Genomic DNA, 27,597 nt, shown 5'->3' with positions numbered 1-27,597 from the left:
GATACATGTTTACTGGAAGGAATTTTTTTATTTCGGTTACTCCTGTTCACCCAGGCTTCAGCTCATGACAGAATGGAGATCAACCTTTCTGGTGATGGGAAATCTCATCACTGAAGTGCTACTGACATGACCATGGTGCTGGGCTTTCCTGGCCATGTCCCAGAGGGGGGATTTTTGTGTGCAAGGCTAAAATGCGACTGACTTTCCTGTCTGTGGTAGGGATGCTGATACTGGTTCCAGTTACGATTCAACACATTTGCACTTCACAAATTTTAACTATTCCCAAGCCATTACGTCTTTAATGACATTTCAAATCAGGCTGAAAACTCATTGAGCCACTTCACTCCCTGGAGTTACTGGTCTTTGTCATTAATGTTAGTTAGATTTATACATAAAATGCTTTTTGTTTGAGGAGAGTCCTTCCCAGAACTGTAAATCACACTGACTTTGAAGATGAACTGGTGATAAATGGGTTGTGGTGGTGATGAAGATAAAATGAATCTTACAGGGGAGCTTAGTTCTAGAATGGGACAAATTTCAGGGCACTGTGTTGATGGTTCCCCACAACTCAACACATCCCCCCCAAAATCCAATTCACATTGTTCAAGGCATAGCTTGTAGGGTGTGCTAATGATTCTGCACACACTTCGCAACCCACACACACACTTTGTCCAGGAAAAAAATAAGCAGTTTGCATTATTAATTCAGGCCCCAGTACAAACAGGGTGATAGAAAAATTAACTGATCATTTTATAATAAATAATAAAATGTTATTACAAAAATAGATGCATCAAGCTCACCTCTGATGCATCAAGCTCATCTTTTAACGTTCACAAAATACAAGTCATGCCCATTTTTTGGTTATGTTAATAAATACCATAAATTTTACATTAAGATGTAAACAGTGACTATGCTTTCTGTGTGTGTTTGGCTAAGTCACAGGGAGCAAAAAATGTGTGAGAGGAGGGTTAACAACAAAACACTGAACGTTAAAGGTGGTTAATGGCTAACATAATCACTTCAACAGTGAATTAGTGAGACAGAAGGTAAAGTGAATACACATTTCAGCAGCACTTACCGTAGTTAGCAGACATGTAAGATGAAATCCTGAGGAAGAGGGATGCTGGCTAAATCATATCGGAACAAATGCATCATATTAAAAAAACCATAATGTTAGGGAAGGTCACTGCTAGCAAGTCTACAAAGAGAGCAGGCAAGCAGACTGGGCATTTCCTCACAGTTATAAAATTAAACTACAGGCAGAGAACCAGGTACACTGCATACAGGTGCTTTAAGAGCAAAGAGCTGGATGTGATTCAAGAGAGTTCAGCTAGATTTTGGGATTTTAGATGCATGTTCTCTACCTCCCAGACTGCAAATGGGAAATCCAATCATCACCCTACCTGCATATTTTTGACAGTATGAAATGGAACTTCGTGTCACTCATAGCAACTGAAGTAGACAGCTCAAATTGTTCAATTGTTCTTCATTTCCAAATTATATTCTGCATTTAGGTATGAAATGTAAAGCCTTTAGGCTGTATGTTGAAGATTGTTCTGGATACAACAAAGTAAAAAACCTATTTCTCAAATGGTTATTTGCCATTTTTTTTTTTACTTTATGGATCAGATTTTATAAAAAATTAAGCTGTCCTTTTTCAGTGCTCCAGTGTTAAATCTAGGTACCAATTTATACTGTTTAGAATATGAAATGCTTGTTTTGCTGTAAATGCAAATTTGAGGCAACTTCAGCAGAGTCTCTGTAAAACTGCCTTTCAGAGGCCTCTTCTCCACCAGACAGTTTGCACATTAAGTGCAGCCTCTGGAACATTGAATTTTTCATTGCAGTTTTATCCTATAAACTCTATAGCACCAGCAGTTTTATATCATCATCTGCTAGCGGTAGATGCTGAACTAAGAGAATCTAACTCCCAGCTTGAAAGGACTTAAGAAGATTGCTCTGTCCGTTGTTGATGTAGATGGCTGACACACAACAGTGCTCTTGCTACCTTAGAAAAGATACATTTGCCTGCTGAAGCCTTAAACGCCCATCCTAGAGCCAGGTAAGCTGGCTTTACTGGTAGTGATGGCAGCAGGACTGAAATGAGACCTCGCACTCCAGGCCAGCACAGCAGTGCATATTCACAAGGTTGCTATCATGCAGTCTTCCCCAACCTGATGCCCTTTGTTGTGATTTATATTACAAGTTTTACAGACCCCCAGAATGATGTAGCTTGCGGCTGATGGGAACTGTAGTAAAAATGTTCTGTAAGTCACAAGGTTGGAGGAGGCTGTTAATGCTTTTCAGAATTCTTAGCCATTTGCATTTGTGATTTGCTTTCGAAAACCTATGTGCCAGAGAGGTTGGCCTCTCTGTTTGCTTTTGGAGCTTTAGCCAGATGACCTTGTCCACTTCTCAGTTTGTGCCTTACAAACGTGGGACATTGCTTCAGTTTATACGGGGGGTGGGGGGTGGGAATCAGGAACAATAGATCCCGAAAAAATGCATATAATTGCACTGTGTTAAACAGCATAAACTAATGAATTAGATCCAGATGTTTCGAATTGATATCATCCATATGGCATTATACAAATGTAGGGCTATTTATTTGCCAGCACCTTTCATCTAGACTCACAGAAAGTGGATGCCTAATCCTACCTGTGCAGATAGAGATGGTCTTCTGTGTCTACTGCATTTTCTTCACATAAATGCCAATGATTACAGGAGGTGAGGGAGGGGGAGGGAGGCAAATAACAGAGGCTCTTTCCAACACTTCAATCAGTGACCCAGCCTGCTTCCCCCTGAGCTCATCTTCTCACATCTGCTTCTATTGCTGAACCCACACAATAGCACCAGCCTGTCAAATTTTTGCTCCTGTGCATGTCTTTGGATGCAGCATTTGATCAGGTTCATTTGAATCCCTGGGCGTGCCCGTTACGACTGTTTGACAGTTTCATTTAATAGGTGACCATGGGAGCTTCGCACGCTGAGTTTGCAATATTTGATAGGTTTCGCTTGATCTCTAGATCCAGGCTGCTTGAATTACCATAATTGGAGAGCTGCCGGGATTTGTGCTTGTGTTCCTGATCTTGGCTGGCGTATCTGTAGCTGTGTTTACATGATCAAAAGCAAAGGGTTTCGCATTACCTGGTGACACTTCCAGCTGTTCACAAACTTGTTAATGCCTGCAGTTGCTTCCCTCCCCCCCTTCCTCCTCTTCTTCGTAATACAATTTTTATTGAATTTCCCAATTCTTACAAATTGACTTCAAATTAAACAGTTACATTGTTTCGTGGATTGACTTCCCACCCACACCGCCACAGTGTTTTTGTTCAAACCATTTTCTGCAGCATTATATATCAAGCTCTTATCTGTTACAGAAATCCCTCTAATTCAATTCTTCTGCTGCTCCTATTTCGAATCCTGCCCGCAATTTCATTTGACCGTAGTGATTTTTCGGATAGTCCAAAAAAGGCCTCCATTCTCCTCTTCTTCATCAAGGGGGTACAGTCAAGTTCAGGGAAATGGCATTTTCCCTGGTGGTCCCATTTCCCTTCAAATGCAGGTGTAGAAATGACCTAGGGGTGCTATCCTCACTTCATTATTTCCCCTCCTTTCTGTCTTTCGTTACAGGGACTTAAAGCAGCAGACAATGACCCTACAGCCCCTCCTTACGACTCCCTTCTAGTCTTTGACTACGAGGGCAGTGGCTCCACAGCTGGGTCACTGAGCTCCCTCAACTCTTCGAGTAGTGGTGGTGAGCAAGACTATGACTACCTAAACGATTGGGGCCCACGTTTCAAGAAACTTGCCGATATGTACGGAGGAGGCGATGACTGAACACGACGAGCGGAGGAGGCGATGGCTGGATGTTGCGTTTGGACAAGTACAAACCTTTCCACTGGTATTCCCAACAAGCGTACAGAAGCTAGGCTTTAACTTTGTAGTCTACTAGCACAAGTGCTTGCTGAAGGCTTTGGCATAGGCTGCAAACCTATTTGGGCTCACTGGGAATATCAGTCATCCAATGCTGTTTGGAAAAAAAATGGAAAACAAACAATTGAGCTCAGTTACACTTGAATTTTACAGTACAGAAGCACTGGGATTTTATGTGCCTTTTTGTACCTTTTTCAGATTGGAATTAGTTTTATGTTTAAGGCTTTAAATGGTACTGATTTATGAAAAGATGAGACAAACCACATTGGGGTGGGGAGAAAGTTCAATCACCAATATGCTTCAACATGCTTTTGTTACATTGCATTGCTTTTATTAAAATAAGGAAATTGGAAAAAGAAAAAAAAAAACCTCATGGGGAAATTTTGTTATTTGGGGGAGGGGGGGAGAAGGCCATGAAAATGAAAAAAAAAATGTACAATACTTCTAGTTTTAGATGATAGGGTTTTTCACTAAAATTCTAAAACTTATGCAGCTGGTTGCAAATAAAGGGAGTTTTCATATCACCAGTTTGTAGCAGAACTGATTTTCTTTTCTTATGATAGAATGTTAGACACATTTTGGTCTTAATCCATATACACATTTTTTTAAGCATTTTACAATACTTTTTTTCCCACTTCACTGTAAAAAAATGGTATGTGTACATAATGTTTTATTGGCATAGTCTATGGAGAAGTGCGGAGACTTCCGAACATGTGTATGTATTATTTGGACTATGGATTCAGGTTTTTGCATGTTTATATCTTTCGTTATGGATAAAGTATTTACAAACAGGTTGCAAACAAGTGACATTGATTCAATTGTTGAGCTGTAGTTAGAGTACTCAAGGTTTGGGTTTTTTTAATTATTTTGTTTTCGTTTTTATTTGTTTGGGGAGGGAGAAAAGTTCTTAGCACAAATGTTTTACATAATTTGTACCAAAAACAAGCAAACAAAATGAAGACAGAGAGATAAAACTCAAGGGATAGCCTGATACTGATGGCTCAAGCAATTACACAGTATGTTAAAAAGAGCTTTTAAACCAGAGAGACGTCTGACAACAGCTTTGCCTCTGTATTATGTACCAGAATATAAATGATACACCCCTGACCCCAATGTTCTGAATAAAATGCTAATTTTGGATCTTGTGACTGGATTGAACTTCTTTCCACTTGAAGAGCATGAATTGGAATTTTTTTAAAAAATCAGGAAACGCTAACAGAAAAGCCTTAACATTTCATTCAGAAGGCTAACAAAAATATTTTAATACTTCCTTGTCTTTTGATCCAGCAAATGCCCTTGTTGAAGTGAAGACACCAATCAATAGACAGAGGGGTCACATCATGACAAGGTCTTCCCCTTATTTACTACAGTGAAGGAAGCATTTCTGCACAGAAACTTTTGCAAGCACCAAGATCTCTCCGTCATTTCATTGAGTAGGGAAGCATGCATCTCTGAGCAGATGAGGTACTGAGCTGTGGTTACAGTGATGTGAAGATTAGGCCACATCTCTTACATAAGCCCCATTGGAATGAATGTGAATTGTATTATAAAAACACAGGTGCATGGTATCGCGGGAGCTAAAACTTGGGTGTAAAGCCTGTTTAGAGACCTCCAAAGGGAGGATCCCATGAAAGTGAGAAATTGAAAATTTTGGCAGGCCTCCTTGAATTAGCCCAGAATTCTGACATATTGTTGGTGAATGCAACAGATAAAATATGATAATGGAATGACTTTCGGAAGTGGGAATTAGTGTGCCAATCAGTAGGTCTATGTCAGAGGGTAGTGGGGGCGGTGAAGCTTGTGGACAGATCCTGAATGTTGCCACCCTGCCATTCAGTTGGTGTCACCATGACATCATGTAACTTAAAAGGTTGATCTCCCCATTGTTTCTTTTCCTCCTTTGTTGTCATGACATGGTGGGAAGCTCCCCCTTTTCTTTTGCAGCTTGCCTGAGTGCCAGTTCAACCAACCCATGTCTGCAAAGGCCCAGTTGGGCCTTGCATTCAGCATTGAATTGAAATTCATCACCCAATGCAAACCCAAGTGGGAACTCACGGGTAAAGCGGATCCAAGCAGAGCCTGCATTGGGCTCCATATTAGAAAATGCTGAATGGTACCCAATGGGGAGCACATTCTAATGGAGGGGTTGGCAAGGTTTACCTCCATGAGCCGGATTGCGCACGAGCGCGCACACCTGTGATTTCCATCGTCTGCGCAGACGCGATTTCCGGCGCCGCAGAAGCGAGTCCTCATGCCGCGTTGTGCCAGTTTAGCGCAGTGCGCGAGGACTCACCGAGCGGGCAGCTCATGGGCCGGTTAAACAACCCCCATGGGCCGCTTGTGGTCCATGGGCCTTAGGTTGCCTACCCCTGTTCTAATGCTCCTGGTCATTCTTTTGCAGCTGCAGCTATACGTGTCTCATAACTGACTTCAGATGTGGGGAAGATGGGCATGGCTGGAGGCAGGGGGGGGCAACCCTGTAGGTCCAATTAAAGCCCCTGGCAGAACTGATTTGGCTTCACGCTGGACATTCCCATTCTTGGTCTAAGTTACAGATTTGGGAAAGGTTTATGACTTCATTTTAGTTCGCTATTATTGGAGGCTCATTTTCTCTTCCGCTCTTGTCAGTTATATTACTAGAAATAGTGGGTTTAATTGGACTTAATTTCTCTAGTTTCCCTTCAGTTCAGAATTACAGGAGAAAATGTGGTTTTAAAATAGAATTCTTTATTAACCTATTTGTATCCCAGCCCTATAAATGGATCATTGGGGTCTTCCTCAGTTGTATTGCATTAATGACAATTACTCACAAGGCCTACATAGCTGCGGGGCAGCAGAGCTTCCATTTGTGTGTATATGCGCCTACATGTGTGGGTGTCCGTGTGCATGTGATAGATATTTTATTTCTAGTAGGTCTGAATGCCTCTAATCTTTTTTAAGAAAATATTTATTTTGAAGTAAGCTGCGCTGAGTTCTGAATGAATTATTCCAAGTATGCTGAATATTGCAGTCAGACGTTGAGGAAAGTATTCTTGGTTTGATGAAAAAGGCTAATCATATATAAGTGAAGTATGAAGTGGGGTGGTGGAGGCACAGTTTAAAGCAAGAGATTGAAAATAGAATTGCACATGGGCAAGAGAGGAGAGCCACGATAGTGGAAGGAATTGGCTTTAATAAATGCAAATTACACAGGGAGATGATAGATCGCTTCGTAAATTGTGCAAGTGTATGGTGCGTTTGCAAATTTATGCAGAAATGTGTTTTGCAGTAATGGTTCCTTTTATTGCTGCTTTTTCTAAATAGCAACAAAATGGGATTGTCACCAAAAAACAGTATCTGCATTGGGTGGGAAAGAAAACATGCGCACAGAAAAATACTTTACCATCCATTAAATACCTTGTAAATGGAATAGAATTGATCCCAAGGATGTGTGTAATCACATTATGATTTCCTAATTTTTATGAATGTACGGGTGGAGAGTGAACATTATCCATGACTACTCATCGGATTAGAAAATATGGACAGGATAGACAGCAGATTTAGCAAGTGTTAATGTGCTAGAGAAATTGGTGGTAAATAAGCCAGCAAGTGGTCCACCTGGAATGAAAAAAATGCTCTGAAATGGTTATAGAGTTAGGTGTTAGTTCCTGCAACTTATTCTAAAATTTGCCACCTCATTAAATTAATGTTGTCAACACCAGAAGATTGGGTAGGAGATCAATCAAGGAAGGACATTAAGGAGTCTCAGAGCATTCAACTTATTTAATAATAAGTTGCAACATAGCCCTGATTCACGCATATCTGCATATCACTTGATTTCTTTAAATCTGAATTCTGTGCATTCGGCGATGTGAGATGATGTGGAAGCTCAGTGGTGAACTGTCTGTGATGACCCTTACACAAACTACAGATGATCTTAACAGTTACCAAGTTATTAACATGTGTGTGCTCTTTCAGAATTAACTAAAAGTACTGCAGATAGTAGATGCTTCATGTTAAATAAAGTGGATTCGGTGAAGTCTACCAAAACATTGCTACTGTGGACGATTTTATTTGTTTCACTGAGACTTGAGGAAGATTTGTTAAAACGTGTGAGGGTTATCCAGTAACAGTGTTTGGTGAGGCACCAACATTTATCTCCTGCTAATGTTTTGTTTAGGGGACGCGGGTGGCGCTGTGGGCTAAAGCCTCAGCGCCTAGGGCTTGCCGATCGAAAGGTCGGCGGTTCGAATCCCCGCGGCGGGGTGCGCTCCCGCTGCTCGGTCCCAGCGCCTGCCAACCTAGCAGTTCGAAAGCACCCCCGGGGGCAAGTAGATAAATAGGTACCGCTTACCAGCGGGAAGGTAAACGGCGTTCCGTGTGCGGCTCTGGCTCGCCAGAGCAGCGTTGTCACGCTGGCCACGTGACCCGGAAGTGTCTGCGGACAGCGCTGGCCCCCGGCCAATAGATGTGAGATGGGCGCACAAACCCCAGAGTCTGTCAAGACTGGCCCGTTCGGGCAGGGGTACCTTTACCTTTACCTTTAATGTTTTGTTTGTTTGGCAGGCAGTGGGGGGAATCCAGGAAACAAATGTTTTAGTTTTTATCTTCCAGGAACCAATGCATTGATTTATTTCTGTTTTCCCTATAACATGGGGAGGAATTGGACTGTCATTTTTCCTGAATCTGTGGGAGGTACTTCATAGGCACAGAGGGTATTTTACAGGAGACTTGACCATCCTGTTTTTGGACTGAGCCATTCAGGGAAAGATGAAGGGCCAAACCACTCCTACCCACTTCCACAGTATTATTTTACCACCTGCCTCAAAACAGATGACATACACAGTCACTGCAAAGGAGTGTGCCAAATGAGCATTTTGAATGGGGGCTGCTGGGAAGCAAATCTAGATCTGCCACATCTCTGCTAATAGGGGCTTAGCTCTGAAGCTAACTGCCTTTTGCAAAGAGAAGTATTAAAATGTTCCATCTTGAGCTGCTCTGTATGTGCACACACAGCTGCATGCAACCATGCTCCGTTCCTTTGTCTTTCCTTATCTTCAGTCTGCTTTATAAAAGGTTTATAGTCTCCTTTAAATTTTTAAATGGAAATATGTTTAATTTAGGGACGCGGGTGGCGCTGTGGGCTAAAGCCTCAGCGCCTAGGGCTTGCCGATCGAAAGGTCGGCGGTTCGAATCCCCGCGGCGGGGTGTGCTCCTGCTGCTCGGTCCCAGCGCCTGCCCACCTAGCAGTTCGAAAGCACCCCCGGGGGCAAGTAGATAAATAGGTACCGCTTACCAGCGGGAAGGTAAACGGCGTTCCGTGTGCGGCTCTGGCTCGCCAGAGCAGCGTTGTCACGCTGGCCACGTGACCCGGAAGTGTCTGCGGACAGCGCTGGCCCCCGGCCAATAGATGTGAGATGGGCGCACAAACCCCAGAGTCTGTCAAGACTGGCCCGTTCGGGCAGGGGTACCTTTACCTTTACCTTTACTATGTTTAATTTAAAGTTGAGATTGCATCAGTTTGGGAGAAGGACAAGCTGCTCTAATTGTGAACGAAAGCACTTTAGACAGCTGCTTCAGGTTATTATTTTCATGTTTCGGTTCCACTGCTGCAGTGTTGCGTTTTGATTAAAGACATCTGAAATCCAGCCTACTCTTGCGCAGGAGGCTCCTCTGTTTATAACCAAAGATCCAAAAGGCTTCTCCTTTGTAAAAAGGGAAAAGCACCAAAGAACGCCACGTCGTCTAAGAAATGTGTTGCTGGTTTTCTTTATTGGTTGTCAAACCTGTCAGGTGAGAAGAGTAACAGATGAGCAAGCAACAGTACATCCAAAAGAGTGCTTCCAATCCCACCGTCTCAGTTGCATGCTTTCGCACTAAACTGGAAACGTGGAAAATGAGGCAAAGCACGAATCTTGACAAATTGGGTAGCCTTTTCTCCAGATTGGAAAAATTACTCTTGCTATGTAGGCTGGATGGCAAGTGGAATTAGCCCATCAGTAAAGCGCGAAAGAGGATAGGACTGCATGTCCTAACTACATGTGATGCTAAATATGCAGCTGCCAATCATGGCCATGGCTTTCATTTATTTGATAGCAACTGGCAGTGGGGGACCCTAATTTTTACCAGGACCACATAATGCAAAGTGGGAGGCTTTTCTCTTCCTGCTCCAGCCATGATCTCAAGGAAAATCCCCTTCTCCCACATGGTAATTAGTGATGGGGAAAGTGATCCCATTAGGAGTGGACCCCCCACTTGCTAACACTAATTGCTGTGGGAATTTCTGCAATAATCAGAGAAGGGGAGAGTTTGTTTGCTTTTATACTTTGTAAATGGAGGCGAGTATGAGGCCTGGGATTCCTACTGTGGAGGGGCGAGGGAGGTATGGCGGTGGGGGCAGATGGCATAGGCGAAGGGGATCGAGATACGGATATGCTCGTACCCCTTCCAATCTGCGCCCCATCCCAAGAGACGAGGGTAGGGTGAGAAAGGATTACTCACCTCCGTCACTGGTGTTGTGCAATGCCAGGTCTATAGGCAACAAAACCGCCACCCTGCGAGATTTCATCATCTCGCAGGGGGTCGACCTGGCTTGTGTGACGGAGACCTGGGTGCGCGAAGGGGTAACTGTTACCTTACGAGAGATGGTGCCCCCGGGTTTCTCCGTCCTCCACCAGTCACGGACTGTGGGCCGGGGGGGAGGGGTGGCATTATTAATCCGGGAAGACTGTTCTTTCAGGGCTCTACCACCGCCATCGATCCCCGGCATTGAATGTGTTGGCCTAGTGTGGGGCTCCGAGGTGAGCTTGGCTGTCTGGCTGGTGTACCGGCCACCTAGCGCACCAGCAGCCACCCTGTCAGGCCTGCTGGAGGCGGTGGCCGGCTGGGCCTTGGAGTTCCCTAACCTATTGGTATTGGGGGACTTCAACATCCATGCCGATGCCACTCCCTCCTCACAGGCTCTGGACCTGGTGTCTTCCATGGCGACACTAGGGCTCTCCCAGTTTGTTTCGGGCCCCACACATCAAGCAGGCCACACGCTGGATCTGATCTTTGGCGTCGGTATAGATGTGATCCTGTCTCCTTCGATGAAGGTGCCATGGTCGGATCACTATGCTCTGAAAGCCAGGATTGATGTTCCACCCCCACCCTGCTTAGGTGGTGAGCCGATTTGGGCTCGCCCGCGGAGGCTGATGGACCCTGATAGATTCCGTCAAGCCTTGCGGGACCTTTCTCCCCCTGGCGACTCATTGACTGAGCTTGTTGAGGGCTGGAATACCCAGCTCCTGGCAGCCATCAATGAGATTGCACCTAAGCGCCCTCTGCGACCCCGCAGAAACCGGGCTCCCTGGTTTACTGAGGAGCTCCGGAAAATGAAGCGGGACCTCAGACGGCTAGAGCGAGTATGGCGGGGTGCCCGTGACGGAGCCTCAAGAACATCTTATAGGGTTTTTATGAAAACCTACGAGATGGCAGTGAAGGCCGCCAAGAAGTCCTACTTCTCGGCCTCCATTGCATCCGCTAGCTCTCGCCCGGCACAATTATTTAGTATAATTCGGTCTTTAACGTCCCTCGAAGGACAGCCAAATTTAAATAACAATTCGACACATAGCTGTGAGGCATTTGCGAGCTTTTTTGCGGAGAAGGTCCTGTCGCTCCGCCATGACCTCCCTGCCAATTTGGATACAATAAAAGAACTGGAGGCCCCTCGACTGTCCTCGGGTCCAGTATTGGACCACTTTGACCGGATATCCCCAGCCGATGTGGACAGACTCCTCCGAGCTGGAAAGCCCACCACTTGTCCTCTCGACCCGTGCCCGTCTTGGCTGATTAGAGCATGTCCAGACGAGGTGCGGGCCCCCCTGGGGGATATCATCAATTTGTCCCTTGGCACCGGGACATTCCCAGGGGAACTGAAGGAGGCAGTGGTGCGTCCGCTCTTAAAGAAAACATCATTAGATCCCTTAGATCTATCCAATTACCGCCCAGTTTCGAATCTTCCATTCCTGGGCAAGGTGATTGAGAGAGCGGTTGCTGAACAGCTTGGTAGGTTTCTGGATGAAACATCGGCTCTGGATCCATTCCAGTCTGGCTTCCGCGCTGGTCATGGGACCGAGACGGCTCTGGTCGCCCTAACAGATGATCTCCGTAGACAGCTGGATCGAGGCGGGTCGGGGCTGCTGATTCTTCTAGATCTGTCAGCAGCTTTCGACATGGTCGATCACGAACTTTTGGACCACCGCCTCGCCGACGTGGGGATCCAGGGCGCAGTCCTTCAATGGCTGCGCTCGTTTCTCTCTGGTCGGGGACAGAGGGTGGCGCTTGGGGGGGAACTGTCATCCCGCCACTCCTTGGTGTGTGGAGTGCCTCAGGGTGCGATTCTCTCCCCGATGCTTTTTAACATCTTTATGCGCCCCCTCGCCCAGCTTGTCCGGAGTTTTGGGCTGGGCTGCCATCAGTATGCCGATGACACCCAACTCTATCTGTTGATGGATGGCCATCCTGACTCGGCCCCAGACACACTGATCAGATGCTTGGAAGCTGTGGCTGGATGGTTACGTGGGAGCCGGTTGAAGTTAAATCCTTCGAAGACAGAGGTCCTCTGGCTGGGACGGGACGATATGGGATTGAGGGGGCAACTCCCATCTCTTGCGGGGGTGCAATTAGTGCCAGCACCGTCCGTTAAGAGTTTGGGTGTAATCTTCGATACCTCCCTCTCTATGGAGGCGCAGATTGCAGCTATAACAAAGGCGGCATTTTTTCATCTCCGCCAAGCTAAGCAGTTGGCCCCTTACCTCTCTCGCCCTGACCTAGCCACTGTGATCCACGCGACGGTCACCTCCAGACTGGATTATTGTAACTCGCTCTACGTGGGGCTGCCCTTGAGACTGACCCAGAAACTCCAGCGGGTGCAGAATGCCGCAGCGAGACTCCTTACGGGGTCTTCGCTGCGGGATCACATTCATCCGGTGCTATACCAGCTGCACTGGCTCCCAGTGGAGTACAGGATCAGGTTTAAGGTGCTGGTTTTAACCTTTAAAGCCCTATACGGCCTAGGACCCTCGTATCTACGGGACCGCCTCTCCTGGTATGCCCCACAGAGGAACTTACGGTCCTCTAATAAAAACATCTTGAAGGTCCCAGGCCACAGAGAGGTTAGGCTGGCCTCAACTAGAGCCAGGGCTTTTTCGGCTGCGGCTCCAACCTGGTGGAACGCTCTGTCACAAGAGACAAGGGCCCTGCAGGACTTGACATCTTTCCGCAGGGCCTGCAAGACAGAGCTGTTCCACCAGGCCTTTGGTTAGGGCACAGCCTGACTCCCTCCTTCAGCAATCTTTACAATACTTTAGTTTATGGCTGCCATTAATTTTGATTTTAATTAATTCTTATGATGTTTTTATATTGTTGCACTTTTTTAGTGTTGTTAGCCGCCCTGAGCCCGGCTTCGGCTGGGGAGGGCGGGATATAAATAAAAATTTATTATTATTATTATTTATTATTAAACCTTACCTCATTGCATATTGCAGATCTGATAAACATGGAGAGGGGAAACTGGCTGTTAAGTAAGCAAAAACCCTGATTCTGACAGTGGCACGTTTAGAATTGACTGTTCCGTGTTTAGTGACTGCACAAATGCATTATAAAAAGCATTCAAAGTTCTGTATCACTTTGGGAAACAGACTCCTCTCACTTCCTGAGAGAAAGTCAAAGTATTTATACTGCACCAAAGTAGCCATCAAATAAAAGTTACAATTTGTGTCCTGTAACTCTTCCCAAATCTAAGTGATCTCACTGAATAATATCATAAATCCATATATGTGACACAATTAATGTGTTGTATAAATGTTTATTATCAGAAGCAATGACTTGGTCACTTTTATTGCACCAAGTACCCTGGTTTGACAAAAGCATGAAGCAATCCAGCCAGATGGGTATAAATAAATTTGATGATGATGATGATGATGATGATGATGATGATGATGATGATGATGATGGCAAGACAGACCAACCATCCTCTAGGCCAGTGTTTCCCCACCAGAGTGGCAGTGACCTAAAGAAGAACTTCTTACTGGTCCTAGTAGCTGTCACTCACTTTTATAGCTACAGGTGCTGGGACCTTTTTCCATGGGAAGCATGTACACCACTGAGCTATGGGTCATCCTATAATGCTTCTTCATAGGTCACAATAATTAGATTATGTCTGAAACCTGTAATTTGCGGTTCTCCTTTTATCAACGATCTGGCCCAAAGTTAGAGGCAGTGTTGCTTTGCACTGGATGGTGGCAACACAATACTGAAACCAGATGGCCATTGCATAGAACCACTGTTTCCATAGTTTCAGCTATTACAGGCTTGTTAGTAGGGTGAGGGTGAAAGTTTATTGCCCCCCCCCCCATTTGTTTTGGCATTTTTATCATGGCTTCTTACTGCTGTTTGGATTTATTCACCAGAAGATTCTACATTGCTAGCTCTTCCACATGGAATGTAAGACAGCTTGCTATCTAGATTTAGCAGGCTTCAATAAAATCATATTAACAGATAACAGCAAGTGTTGCATGCTCAGTAGATTTAAGAGATGCCAATAGGGCTAAGCAATGATAGTAGTCCTTGGTGTATAGAGAAAACCTTGTGGAGAACAAAGCAAGCCAAATCCCTGGGATAGCTCAGTTGGTAGAGCATGAGACTCTTAATCTCAGGGTCATGGGTTTGATCCCTATGTTGAGCAAAAATACTCCTGCATTACAGGGGGTTGGACTAGAAGGGACCTTGTGGTCCCTTCCAATTCTGCCAAATTTATCCACCTGACAAATTTAGCAAACAGCACCCCCATTGCCTTTCTATCCACCCATCATCTCTCTGCCTATCTCACCTGATGGCTTTGAACGGGGCCTCTCTTCGTAGTCCTTGAAAGACTTCTTTGTCAATGAAAGTAGCTATAGCTTAGTAAGCAAAGAGTGCTTGGGTCAGGTGGATTTCATTTTTGATCCTTTCGCTTTTTGTGAAGGTCTCGGTTCAGCAAGGACTCTAATGCATCTGTCAAATTCCCACCAAAAGAAATGTCTTTCGTTCCTCAAGTTGATGAATTGAGGCTTGAATCTAGAGTTGTTCTTTGATCTGCTGAAGATGGTGAATAGATTCACATGACAATTACTGCCAGAATTAATCTTATGGTCTCTCAAAAGCTGCTAGCCCAATTATTCCTTTTCCCTGCTATATTCAGGTCCCTCTTCAGTTCTCTAAACTCTGCATGTACTGATTTCCACCACCATTTATTTACATACTATGTCACAGAGGACATTTATGGATGCTGTTGGGAAGAGCACCAACTGAAGCCATCATTTTTTACTTGCCAGAGCCTAAGGAAAATGACCATGCACTCTTCCCAAGCAGTTCTAATGGTCCCTCCAGCAGCATAATATAGAGAAAGAGAGTACCTGTTTAGAAAGTAGTGTATCTGCTGTGCACAAAATCACATATATTCCTGGGAAAGGTAGCATTCATATTTGCCCATACCTATTATGTATTTATTCCAAATGCTCTTCATACTGATCAGAATCAAGAACTGCATCCTCAAATCTTCATGATCTTCTATCTTCTCTTGTCAGAAGTTGCTTCTTCAAAAACATTTCACCATAGCTAATGAGTTATCTTTCCCCTAACTTGGAAGGAGACCTGATTTCATTCACACCTACCTTCTTACAAAGTAAGAACCTTCCACATAATGTGTTCCACCTGAACTCACCCAGCAGGCCTGTTGAAGCAGGAACACTTATTTGCAGCAACAAGGAAACCTGTGTGGTGTCCAGAAAGGAGGAAGTGGCTGCCAAAAAACTTGTCAGTCACACACCTCGGGAAGCTTTGAGAAATCAGCATAGAAGAAAGCATAGAACAAGCTTCTCATACTGCATCCCAGCTGCCAGCCTTGTGGTTGAGAAGGATGAATTCTCCCTACAGGTGGTGAGAGAAGGTGCACTTGACTGAACATGCCCAATGGTTCTCCTTCCTGTGTTGTGCTTCTGCCTCTCTATTTGTTCCCCTAGTGTGTAGTTTGGGGGCACTTCCCAACAGAAAAGAGTACCAGTATCAAACTTTATTTCAGTCACAGACCAGCATAAGATAAAACATATGGATAAACTGAACACATAAGACTTAAAACAGGTAAGGGATAAAAACTAGTAATTAAAAGGTGATTATATCATACATTAAAAAGATAGAAATAAGGACAAATTGTTAAAAGCGACTATAAGGGAGACCATCCTTCAACGAATATCCATCATGGCAGCACAAAATCTAGCAACTGAGTATGTAACATCTGGGTTTTCATTTTGAAGTAGCAGGGAAGTATAAAGCTGTTCTGTGCGACCTGGGAATTTTTGTAGTATAGGCAAGATGAACCTAGCTCGTATATCTGTATAGTATTGGCAGTGAAAAAGACAAGTTCTGTTGTTTCCAGTTGCCCAGAGCCACAGGGGCATTTCCTCTCCTCATACGGTGTTTTCCTACAGTGGCCTTCCTGGATAGATGAAGGGAGGGCATGGCAGCGGGCCAGAGTGAAAGCCCTTCGCTGTTTTGGATTTTCAGGGTTGGTTATATACAGTGGCGCTGTGGTTTAAACCACTGTGCCGCTTGGACTTGCCAATAGGAAGGTTGGCAGTCCGAGGCCCCGTGACGGGGTGAGCTCCCATTGTTTGGTCCCAGCTCCTGCCAACCTAGCAGTTTGAAAGCACACAGTGCAAGTAGATAAACAGGTACCTCTCTGGCGGGAAGGTAAACGGCGTTTCCATGTGCTGCTCTGGTTTCGCCAGAAGCAGCTTAGTCATGCTGGCCACATGACCCAGAAAAACTGTCTGCAGAAGCGGACAAACGCTGGCTCTCTCGGCCTGTATAGCGAGATGAGCGCCGCAACCCCAGAGTCGTTCACAACTGGACTTAACTGTCAGGGGTCCCTTTACCTTTACCACCTTTACGCAGGGGTACGAATACCCCTAAACATTTTGTGAATCTAAGTTTGGCCTCATTGAGGGGCAGTAGATCAATATGAGCAGGAAAATGAGAATACCCCTAAACATTATTATTTTTTAAAGAAAAAAAGCACTGGTTATATATGGCATCTGGGAGGTAAGATGTCTTCTCATTTCACTGATTAAAAATTTCAGGGACCTGCCTAGATCTGTTTGGCATTTGGTATCAGTCCACATGCTGTTTGATGGGGATTTTTTTGGCCTATTCATACCCCATGTTGAGTAGGATCTGTGGGGTGAAGTCTAGAGTTGTTACGTTTATCACTGCACATTTCCATGTCATTCGGAAACCACCCTTAATAGCTAAAGTAATAATTTATTATTTCTACCCTGCCCATCTGGCTGGGTTTTCCCATCTAACCTCTGAGCCCACAACCTCCCAAGGGAGACCTAAAGGTGCAAGGCCACACAGGAGGAAGGAGAGTAGGAAGTCAGTGGGAAGTGCCCAACAACCAGATTGGGGGGGGGGCATTTTCAGACTGGGAATGTGGTCCTCAGTTTGAAAATGGATACCTACCTCTATCCTAGAGGTTCACATATAAACAGGAAGAAGTTGCTGTCAGGCTGGTCATTAGCTTGTATGTATATAAATACCTTGGTCATGTTGCCTCTTATGCAAGTGTCAATGCTCCAGAGTCCTGACCTTTATTTCTCTCTTCCTAGCCTCTTCAAGCTTGCTATTTGCCTTAGAATCATGGAAATGTAGAGTTGGAAGGGACCCCAAGGGTCATCTAGTCCAACCCCCTTGCAATGCAGGGATAGCAGCTAAAGCATCCATAACAGGTGGTCATCCAACCTCTGCTTAAAATCTACCAAGGAAGAAGAGCCCACAACCTCCCAAGAGAGCCCTTTTCACTGTCAAACAGCCCTTACTGTCATAAAGTTCTTCCCGATGTTTAATCAAAATCTCCTTTCTTTTTGACTTGACTCCATTGGTTTGAGTCCTACCCTCCAGTTCATGTCCTTTCAGTATTTGAAGATGGCTATCATATCTCCTCTCAGTCTCCTCTTCTCCAGGTTAAACACAGCCAACTCCCTCAACTGTTTCTCATAAGACTTGGTCTCCAGGCCCTTGATCATATTGGTCGCCCTCCTCTGCACATGTTCCAGCTTGTCAATATCCTTCTTAAATTGTGGTGCCCAGAACTGGAAACAGTGCTCTAGGTGTGGTCTGACCACGGCAGAATGGAGTGATACTATTACTTTCCTTGATCTGGACACTATACTTCATTTGATGCAACTTAGAATAGCATTAGCTTTTTTTGCTGCTGCATCACACTATTGACTCATGTTAAGCTTGTGATCCACTAAGACCCCTAGATCCTTTTCACATGTACAACTAGTAAGTCAGGTGTTCCCCATCTTATATTTATACAGCTGGTTCTTCCTGTCTAAATGCAGAAACTTACTTTAAATCCTGGTCCCTGCTTGTTTGGTCTGACTTCTCCCATTTATGATTCTATCCAAACTTTCTTTCCTCTGATCCAGCTATATTTCAATTATGTTGTCAAAATATGGTGTTGTTGGTGTGTGTGTGTGTGTGTGAGAGAGAGAGAGAGAGAGAGAGAGAGAGAGAGAGAGAGAGCGCATTTTCAGTTATGGAAAATTCAGATAAATTAATCTTTACATTTGAAAAAAAAGCATCATCTTTCTCTTTAAATATATTCTTTCCCATATTGTGCCTTTTTATGTTGCTCTTATCTTTTCTCACCAAGCCTGGCTATATTTTTTGTTTTCTCTTCTTGCTGTATGTTTATGAAGATTTGCTTTATAGGGCTCGGATCTTGGAGCAGCCTTTTATAAACATAAAAGAAGTGTCACTGTTTTAATACAACTGATTTATAGGCTTTACTCTTTCAGATGTAACATTATTTCAAGTTTCAATTAAACGCTCACCCTCCCATTACACTGGCACTTGTTCACTGGGATATTTTTTTTAATTACTTCACATTTGATTTCTTTATATCTAACATTCTTGCCAAGAGTGTATTTTTGTGAAATTATGCTATAATAAACTCATGTTTGTATAATTTAGTAAGATTGAATGAAACTACCTTCAAGTTACTAAACAATAGTATTCCACCCATGAATGTGAAGCCTTTCTCTCTCTCTCTCTCTCTCTCTCTCTCTCTCTCTCTCTCTCTCTCTGTGTGTGTGTGTGTGTGTGTGTAGGGAAGGAAGAATCCTAGGAATATGATTAATGAATGGTTGAATTTTGAAAATTATTCTTGGAGGCCTGCCTTCACTCAAAGATAAAAATTCCTTAATGTGCCATGTGTGTCTATAGATAGAGAAATCTATAGGACTCTCTTTCTTCAGTCTGCTATCTTTGAGAAGTTAGATTATTATATTACATTTGTTATCTTCAGTACTGCAGGACGAGCTTCTAAAAAAGTCCAGCTGCCTCCCTGCTCTATAAATCAAAAGTAATGGTGAGATAACAACAACAAAAATACATTCTGGTTGAAGAACATTAATTATTTGGGATGGAGCAGGGCAGGGCAAAGGACTGCAAGAGAAAGAAATTGTTGTAGGCTGGTTGGGTAAAGAGAATTGCATTAGAACAGAAGAGCACAGAGAACAACTATCTTCTCTTCTGCTACTCTCATTCATTTCAGCAAGGCTGGCTCATGAGAACATCCCAGTGGGTTTGGTCCAGAATCACTAAAATGTTGCATTTTCATGAAGTACAGATTTCTTGTAAATAAGAATTTTGGGATGCATACCATTGGTCCACAAGTGTATGGAAGTGTTTGGAAAAGGAATTTCACACGTCACCTTATATAATTAGCAGCAGGAAGCACATTTCTAACAAGGAACTTGCTTGGAAAAGTTTGGATAAGTGAATTTCTGCTGAAGAGCTAGCAGTGAGCATGTTTTTGGGATGCTCACCAGAAAAAAAGACTTTATATCCACAAGTATTTTATCCAGGAAAATGATATTCTTAGGATATAGTTATTGATATTTTTGTTGGTTTTACTAATATTGCAAGTTTAGTATTAAGTCTTCATTCCTCCCTTTTGTAATGTGAGATTCTTGCCAGTCTGTGGAAGACCTGGAATGATCTGCTGCCTTTGTAATGTTGGGAGCTAGTATGGTATAGTTTGTTAGGGTGTTGTGTTAAGGATGGAGAGCCCCAAATGCAACACCCACACCCACAAGGACCCCCAGGTGACTTCAGCTTAACCTTCCTCAGGTTGTTGTGAGAATAAGATGGGAAGACCACATATTCTGCCAGCCTTGAGGTCCTTGGAGGCATCAGGTGTTCTCCTGCTAAATACCCATTTGGCAAGGAGACAGCTTGAACACAAGTTGTGGGAGACTGGGTATGAATCTGACCAAACACAAGAGCTCACCATCAGGCCTAATGTGCAGGGAAGAAAGCAAAGCGACACTTCTTTATCAACCATGTGCCTGCACAGTTCCATCTAGGCCAGGGGTAGTCAGCCTTTTTATACCTACCACCCACTAATGCATCTTTCTTGATGGTAACATTTCCTTACCGCCCACCAGTGCTCAATGGAAGGAGGATTCAGCTTGTGCTACCTAGAATCCTGAAACGCCCACTAATGGGCAGTAGGGACCAGGCTGACTACCCCTGATCTAGGCAATCTCCTTTGGGTGGTTCAGAATCTTGCCCCGCAAAACTGAGCACTCGGAAACTAGCTGTAACACTTTTATGAAGCACTTGCAGCTACTGCAGCTGAGATACCACTGGTTTTGCAGTTCTGCACTATCTACCTAGTCCTGTTATGTTGAATTCCAGTTGTTGAGGGATGAGATGAAAACGTAGACAATGTGCATGAGGTGTGGCCTATCACTTGTTTGTTTGATCCTTATTCACAGAGCAACAAAGGCTAAGCTTTTATGCTGGCAACAGCTGCTCCACCTCTGCAAGGTCTCCTACTTTGCATGAAAGGTGATCATTAGATCAAGCAATGTATCATAAACCGCTGCTTCAATAGCAGCAACACAAAAAATGGATTTCATCCTGTATTTAACAAAGGACTCTGCAGCAGAAGTTTCCCCCCCCCTACCATAATCTTAAAGCTATTTGCAGGGTGTTAATGATCCTGAAAAATAGGATAGTTATGTTATATACTGACATTACTGCCTGGAAACACATTGGATGTGTATCCCTCTCCAAGGAAGTCCCATTAGTGTAGATTTAGAAGTTGCATACTAATTCCTAACTACTTCGTTTTTAAGCTGATAATTATCTGAAGAACTGTATGAAGGGAGTGTTGCTTCCATTTAGTAACACAATTTGCCAAAATATATACACATGACAGCAACAGTATGTAATGGACAATTTTGGAAGCAGATGGTTTGGAACCAGAAGATTCAGTATTGTCTCTTTATGAAGGAGCTGGGCCTGAGGCCTTTGGCGAAACAAGATTGTTAATGTCATCCTGTTCCCTGGTGGTCAACATTTTGCATCAATATGATACATAATTCAACACAATTGATGGCTGCTCTACTAATTGGAGCCTGATATATTATTGACACTAAATTGCCTCTCCCTTCTGGAAGGGATAGTCCCTTTAGGGCCAGATTTGTGCTTAATGATGGGGCACCTCGCACTGTAAGAGAATTTGCACTGAACCTTGACTCTGTTGTTCCTGCAGTGGAGATAAATGCACAGTACTATAGCGACCCGATCAGGGAAAGCTCTCACTGAAATTGCCATTGACAAAGTCTCTATTTTCTTTTCTTTATTACAGTTTGTGGCAAGACGTAGAGTGCTTTTCCATTATGGTCTTTTGCATGCACAGTACCAGATGGACTGAAAGTATTATTGACTGGCCTTTTTCTAACTCTAGTAAGAAAATTAGGCTGTCAGGGTGTTTTGTATTTCCCATTTCTGATAAATGGCTCCTACCCTGCTGCATGTGTGCTGCATATGTCTATGTGTGTGCTTGTGTGTAGACACACAGATGCACACATAAATAGCCCCGACTCGGGCAGAAAAAGAAGTGCAGCGTTTGGATTGTAATGGCTTCCGAGGAACAGGATTTGATGTGAATTCTACTGTGATATCACCTGTAAGATTTAAATACCTGCGCAAATGAGGCATGAACCAATTCAGCATGTCCAATATGCATACTGTATTCATAATTTGAAAGCAGCATGGCTCCCTACTCTGAGGCTGCCAGAGAGACCTTGCTTCTTGGAAAGAGCATGCACATCATTTCTTCATGCCAAGGACTTGTACCTCAGCCAGCCACTCTAAGCTCTCGGTTTATAGAGGAGACATGACTGAGGCAAACTTCAGAGGCAAACCCAGCAATCTGACTCCTAGCTGTTGGGCTGTGTGACTCTTGGCTCTAGGCTTATAAGAGAGCCTTCAGAGACAATGAGAAGTTTGGCTGCTAGAAGTGAGCGGCAGCCAAGGGGCAAGAGGAAGGAGGTGCAACAGAGGCAGTGCTGATGACAATGAATGGCGATCAGTTTCCAGCATTGGCTGATAATATCAACATCCTGCAAGATGCTCTTGGATATTTAGAGCCAGCAACATGCTTACAGAGTGCTGCTGCCTGCACTGCCTCTGCCTCCGCTGTCAGTAAGGTCACCATCCAGTCACTGCATGGTGATGGTAGACATTGACTACGCTCTGGCTCTCTAGTCTAGGTAAGGAGTATTGTGTGTGAGAGGCAAGTCAGGTCCCCCTATGGCAGTGAAAATACAAACTCAGCTGTGAGATTGGCTTGGGGTTTGTTTGTTTGTTTGTTTGTTTGATTGATTAAATTTGTATACAGCCCTTCATCCATAGATCTCAGGGCAGTCCACAGCATGAAAATACAAGATTAAAAACACAAAAGACATAATAAAAACAAGAACAAGAACCAAACCAAACCGAACAACAATTCCCCCTTCTCTTCAGAGGTTTTTCGTGCCTTTGAATAGTTGGAGCAAACCTGGGTTTGAAATAAAAGTTCTGAAATTCTGTGATTTGGGTTTGGCAGCTGTGCATCTAAGATTTGCTCTGGTCTTTTAAAATACAGTGGTACCTTGGGTTACAGGCGCTTCAGGTTGCAGACTCCGCTAACCCAGAAATAGTACCTCGGGTTAAGAACTTTGCTTCAGGATGAGAACAGAAATCGGGCAGCAGCGGGAGGCCCCATTAGCTAAAGTGGTACCTCAGGTTAAGAACAGTTTCAGGTTAAGAACGGACCTCCGTAATGAATTAAGTTCTTAACCCAAGGTACCACTGTAATGTAACAAACCCCAAACCCTCAGGAAAAGAAGATCTAAATGTAACACAGCTCAACACACGGTGGGACTCAATTCTTACAGAAGGCAGTAATGACCACCAACTTAGATGGCTTGAAAAGAGGATCAGACAAATTCTTGGAGGATAAGGATATTGAAGGCCCATGAGGGCTATGCTTTGTCTCCACAGTAGGAGACAACCATGTTTCTGAATAGCAGTTGCTGGAAAACCCAGGAGAGCAGAGGCCTCTTATGCTCAGTTTCTTTTTGCAGCTTTCTCGCAAGCATCTGGTTGACCATTGTGAAGCATAGGATGTTGGACCAGATGGGTCATTGGCGTGAGCCAGCAGGCTCTTCTTGCGCCCTGACGTCCGAAAGAGCGCTCATAACTTTGGGGGGAAATAATCCCCTCTTCTGCTCTGGGTACTCGAAGCCACACTGCATCCAAGATACGCGCTCCCATTCCAACTTAGCTACTTCAGCTTTTCTTTGGCACAGCTATCTCCTCTTCCCAGATGGAAGCTCATTAATCTTCAGGTACTTTCCACATTTCCTGACTTTCTCATTCTTTTCCCCTTTCTTTCGGGTTTATAAAATTATGCATGGCATCTCTTTCTGCATCCTATCATCCTCTGATGAATTTCCCTAACTCTCCTTTTTTCCACTGCTCTGAAAGAGAGGGAGGGCGGGGAAGTGTGCTGAGACATCAAAGCATGTCTAAAGACCAGGGCAGAGAAAGATGCCCCTCCTGCCTTCACACACCCCTGTGCAATCTGCAGCATGTTTTTATTCAGAGTACCATAATGAAAGCATCCGTGTTATTGGGGTGGGGTGGGCATTAATAATTGATAAGCCCATCTCTTGCCCGTCTGCTTTCCTTCTCCTATTTATGAGAGTGAGGGAGGAATACAGGCCGTCCAATATTGCAGGCACTACATCAGCCGTGTGCTAAATTCAATAGAGCAGAGGAGTCCTCTTCTTTCTTGCAGCCTAATCAGATAATTAGAGGTTTTGTCACAGTCTTCTGCTGCCTGGTACAAAGTTATCCTGGCTGATGATGTGACACTTTATCTCTGGCAAATTTAGCAGGACGACTGTTTGCATGTTGGAAGTTTACTTTAATTGGGTATCTTGAGATTTACAAAGGGGAAAGTAATATTCTCTGCGCACCGGTGAGAGCCTACGTGTATTCGCCACCCCCAATATTTTAAGCAAAGGCTAATTTCCTAGGTTCCCCTCCTCTCTCGCTCTCTTTCTCGGTTTTCCCCAGTGATGGTGGCCTGCCAGAAGCAATACAAATTGACTCCATATTTAGAAATGAAACAATTTCTGCAGCCTGTGTATTATGCAAAAGCGTCATCCGTCCAAGTGCTTTTTTCGTGCAAACTGGAGGATAAGGAAGCAAATTGTGTTTTGAAAGAACATCATGAATTGTATTGGGATGGAAACAGTTTCCTTGCCCTTTCTGTTAACCTTTATGATAGCAAATAGGTCATTTGACATGCCATTCACAGTAAACAGTGGGAGTTGAAGGGGGGAGGATAGCCAGAGAGTAATTTACAGGCTATATATATGTATTATATATATAATGTCCTTCGTACAAAGCATCCCAAACCAGCTTACAGCAGAAATCAATCACCATAAACTAAAGGGGGGATAAGAAGGTCACCCAAAATAGGTGGGTAATATGAACAATGGGGGAATTCTAATGCTATCTGTCTCAAATTTTATTTAGTTTGGGACCCATCTGAAAGACTTGCTGGTATCCCGTCATGTTTAACAGTTGCCCCCCAAAGGCCAACACTACAGCTGATTAAGAAGCATAGATACAACTTCTCAATCTGTTCAACCAACACAATTACAGAGGTACCTTCGGTTAAGAACTTAATTTGTTCTGGAAGTCCGTTCTTAACCTGAAACTGTTCTTAACCTGAAGCACTACTTTAGTAATGGGGCCTACCACTGCCGCCGTGCTGCCACCGTGCGATTTCTGTTCTCATCCTGAAGCAAAGTTCTTAACTCGAGGTACTATTTCTGGGTTAGCGGAGTCTGTAACCTGAAGCATTTGTAACCTGAAGCATCTGTAACCCGAGGTACCACTGTACTCTATTTTACTTCCTTGCTACAACTTGTTATGGAAATAAATCAAGGGTTTTCCAGTTGGTGGGATGAGGACCTTTTGGGGGATGAAAATGGTTCACATTGGCAGGGGTTCATTTTATTAATTTTCCATACCTAGAGCTTTTCTCTTTAGGCTTTAGCAAACCAGGCTACAGTATTTCTCTGCTTCTTTTCATGTTTCTCTTCTGACATGCTTTCCCTTACGAGTAAACACTAAGCCTCCCACACTGGAAAAACACTTTACTAATCGGGTATTGGGGTCAGAAACACACCAGTCATGCCACTGTTTTTAAAATAGGCACTCAATGTTGTTGACTATGAATTCAATTTAATGTAAAAAAAAAAAGTGGATTGCTGTTTACAGTACAGGAATACAAATATATCAGGGAGGTAGCTGAGATCTATAATGAGTCCAGTGCTGATTTTTACGTGGGGTTTTATAGGCTAATGATATATATCTATTTTTCCCCTGTATAAAAATCTCCTGGAGCTATGAACAAAAAATCAATACTGAAGGGTTAATACCTCCTTAGCTTAACTGCTGCATGAGCAGAAGGCAGTTTTCTTGTTAAATGTGAGCTTTCGCCATGTTTGGGGATAATTTAGACATCTAATGCCTTGAACGTGCCAAGTTTCATGTTCTTCTATTTATTTATTTTAGGGTCAAATAGATACCTATAGCAACGTTGTGCAATTTAATCTCGCTGCTTTGCTGTAGAAAAACATATCATATCTTTACTTGTTAACCCATGTAAACATTTACATAAACATAAGTATGATTTCAGGGCAGTGCTTTCCTCATAAGAAATAAATAAATTGGATTCTGGTCTAGCTGCATTGTAATGTGGACATTGTTATAGCGATACTTCCAATTTTACCTGCGCTGATAACCATGTGATTAAAAACTATTTTTTCTTGACTGGTTGACTGTTTTTCACTCCTCACACCTAGCTAAATTACATGAATTATTGTCATCACAAGAATTCAGCCTGACTGACAATGAACTTTGGTTTCTTACTACCAAAGTGGCATGTTGTGATATCCATGCACACACTTTGCTGTCATCATGTATCAGTTAGTAGAGCAGGAGACTTTTAATCTCAGGGTTGTGGGTTCAAGCTCCACGCTGGGCAAAAGATTCCTGCATTGCAGGGGGTTGGGCTAGTTGAACTACTTGACTACTGTGCTCCCTTCCAACTCTACAATTCTATGTTTCTATGATCTTGCCAAAAGGGCCACACTTCTCTATGGGAGATTAAATAGTTGGCAAGCTTTCAGTTACATTTTCCAAGTGGGGATATGTTTGGCATAGGCTTTGTATAACATAAGTGAAATACCACAGTGAAATATCTCTCTCTCTCTCTCTCTCTCTCTCTCTCTCTCTCTCTCTGTGTGTGTGTGTGTGTACACACACAGCTTCCAACACATCATGCTTCCAGATTATTCAGCAAAAACTGTGGATCCGAATGTCAGAAATGTCAGACATCTGAAAATTGGGCCACATACTAAATTAAGTTGTAACAGTGGATTCTTGTCACCAGTAACTATTCACTGTCACCTCGCATTCTTGATCCCCAATTTACTTCTGTCCTAGAGGCATTTTTCTTCTTAGTCTACACAATTCTCCCCAGTGAAATCCACATGGCATCTACACATTTTCAACAGCATCTTTAATAACATTTAACATGCTCATTAAGCATCTCCCTTCTGTTACGTGGGACATTCCACTGGACATCCCAACTATAGGTGATAATGTGTATATAGAAATGGCTCAAGACATTTTGCTTCTAGGGACAGAGCATCAATTGGTCTTCCCCATCTACCCTCGTCGGAGTACATAGTACCATAGGCCAGCCAGGTGATTTTGGTACATGAGGCAGAAAATCTCAGAAGCTCTTCTCCACACTCTGTGACAGTAAAAATATAATAGCAATAAATTAAATAACCAATACATTGCTGCCATTTCACGACATCCAAAATTAGCTGCCTGAGGTCACCTCCTCATTCTGCCTAATGTTAGAGCTGGCCCTGCCTGAGCACCAATGTATGTATCACTAAGCACACAGAGTTGCTGGCTGTTGTCCCCATAGGTGGCATTCAGCATTTGCTCAGAGTAGCCCTATTGAAATGAATGGATCTACTCTGTGTAAAACTGAATTGAATAATACCACCCTTTTATTTATTGGACTTGTGTCCTGCTATTCCTTCAGAAACAGCAGAGTTGCTCTGTACATCTCAGAAAAGTTCGGGAAGTGTGACTTCTATCAGTGTTGAAAACAGATCACGTTTTCAAACAAGGTACTAGCAATTTACATTTAATATATGT

The 27,597-nt window shown here is 43.6% G+C and overlaps 1 protein-coding gene across 2 annotated transcripts in view; it reads left to right on the top strand.

Moving 5' to 3' along the window:
- CDH2 (cadherin 2) overlaps positions 1–5,076 on the top strand; it is a 117,332-nt gene extending 112,256 nt beyond the window's left edge. For both annotated transcript variants that reach the window (XM_082234768.1, XM_082234767.1), the window contains exon 16: positions 3,634–5,076. In XM_082234768.1, coding sequence (XP_082090894.1) covers positions 3,634–3,840 — 207 coding nt within the window. In that variant the 3' untranslated portion in view covers positions 3,841–5,076. The remainder of the gene's footprint in view (positions 1–3,633) is intronic.
- Positions 5,077–27,597: the final 22,521 nt, after the last annotated feature.

The sequence above is a fragment of the Podarcis vaucheri genome (genome assembly GCF_965113315.1).
Source record: "Podarcis vaucheri genome assembly, chromosome: 8".
Taxonomy (NCBI): Eukaryota; Metazoa; Chordata; class Lepidosauria; order Squamata; family Lacertidae; genus Podarcis; species Podarcis vaucheri.
This window is presented reverse-complemented; position numbering and strand designations above follow the sequence as displayed.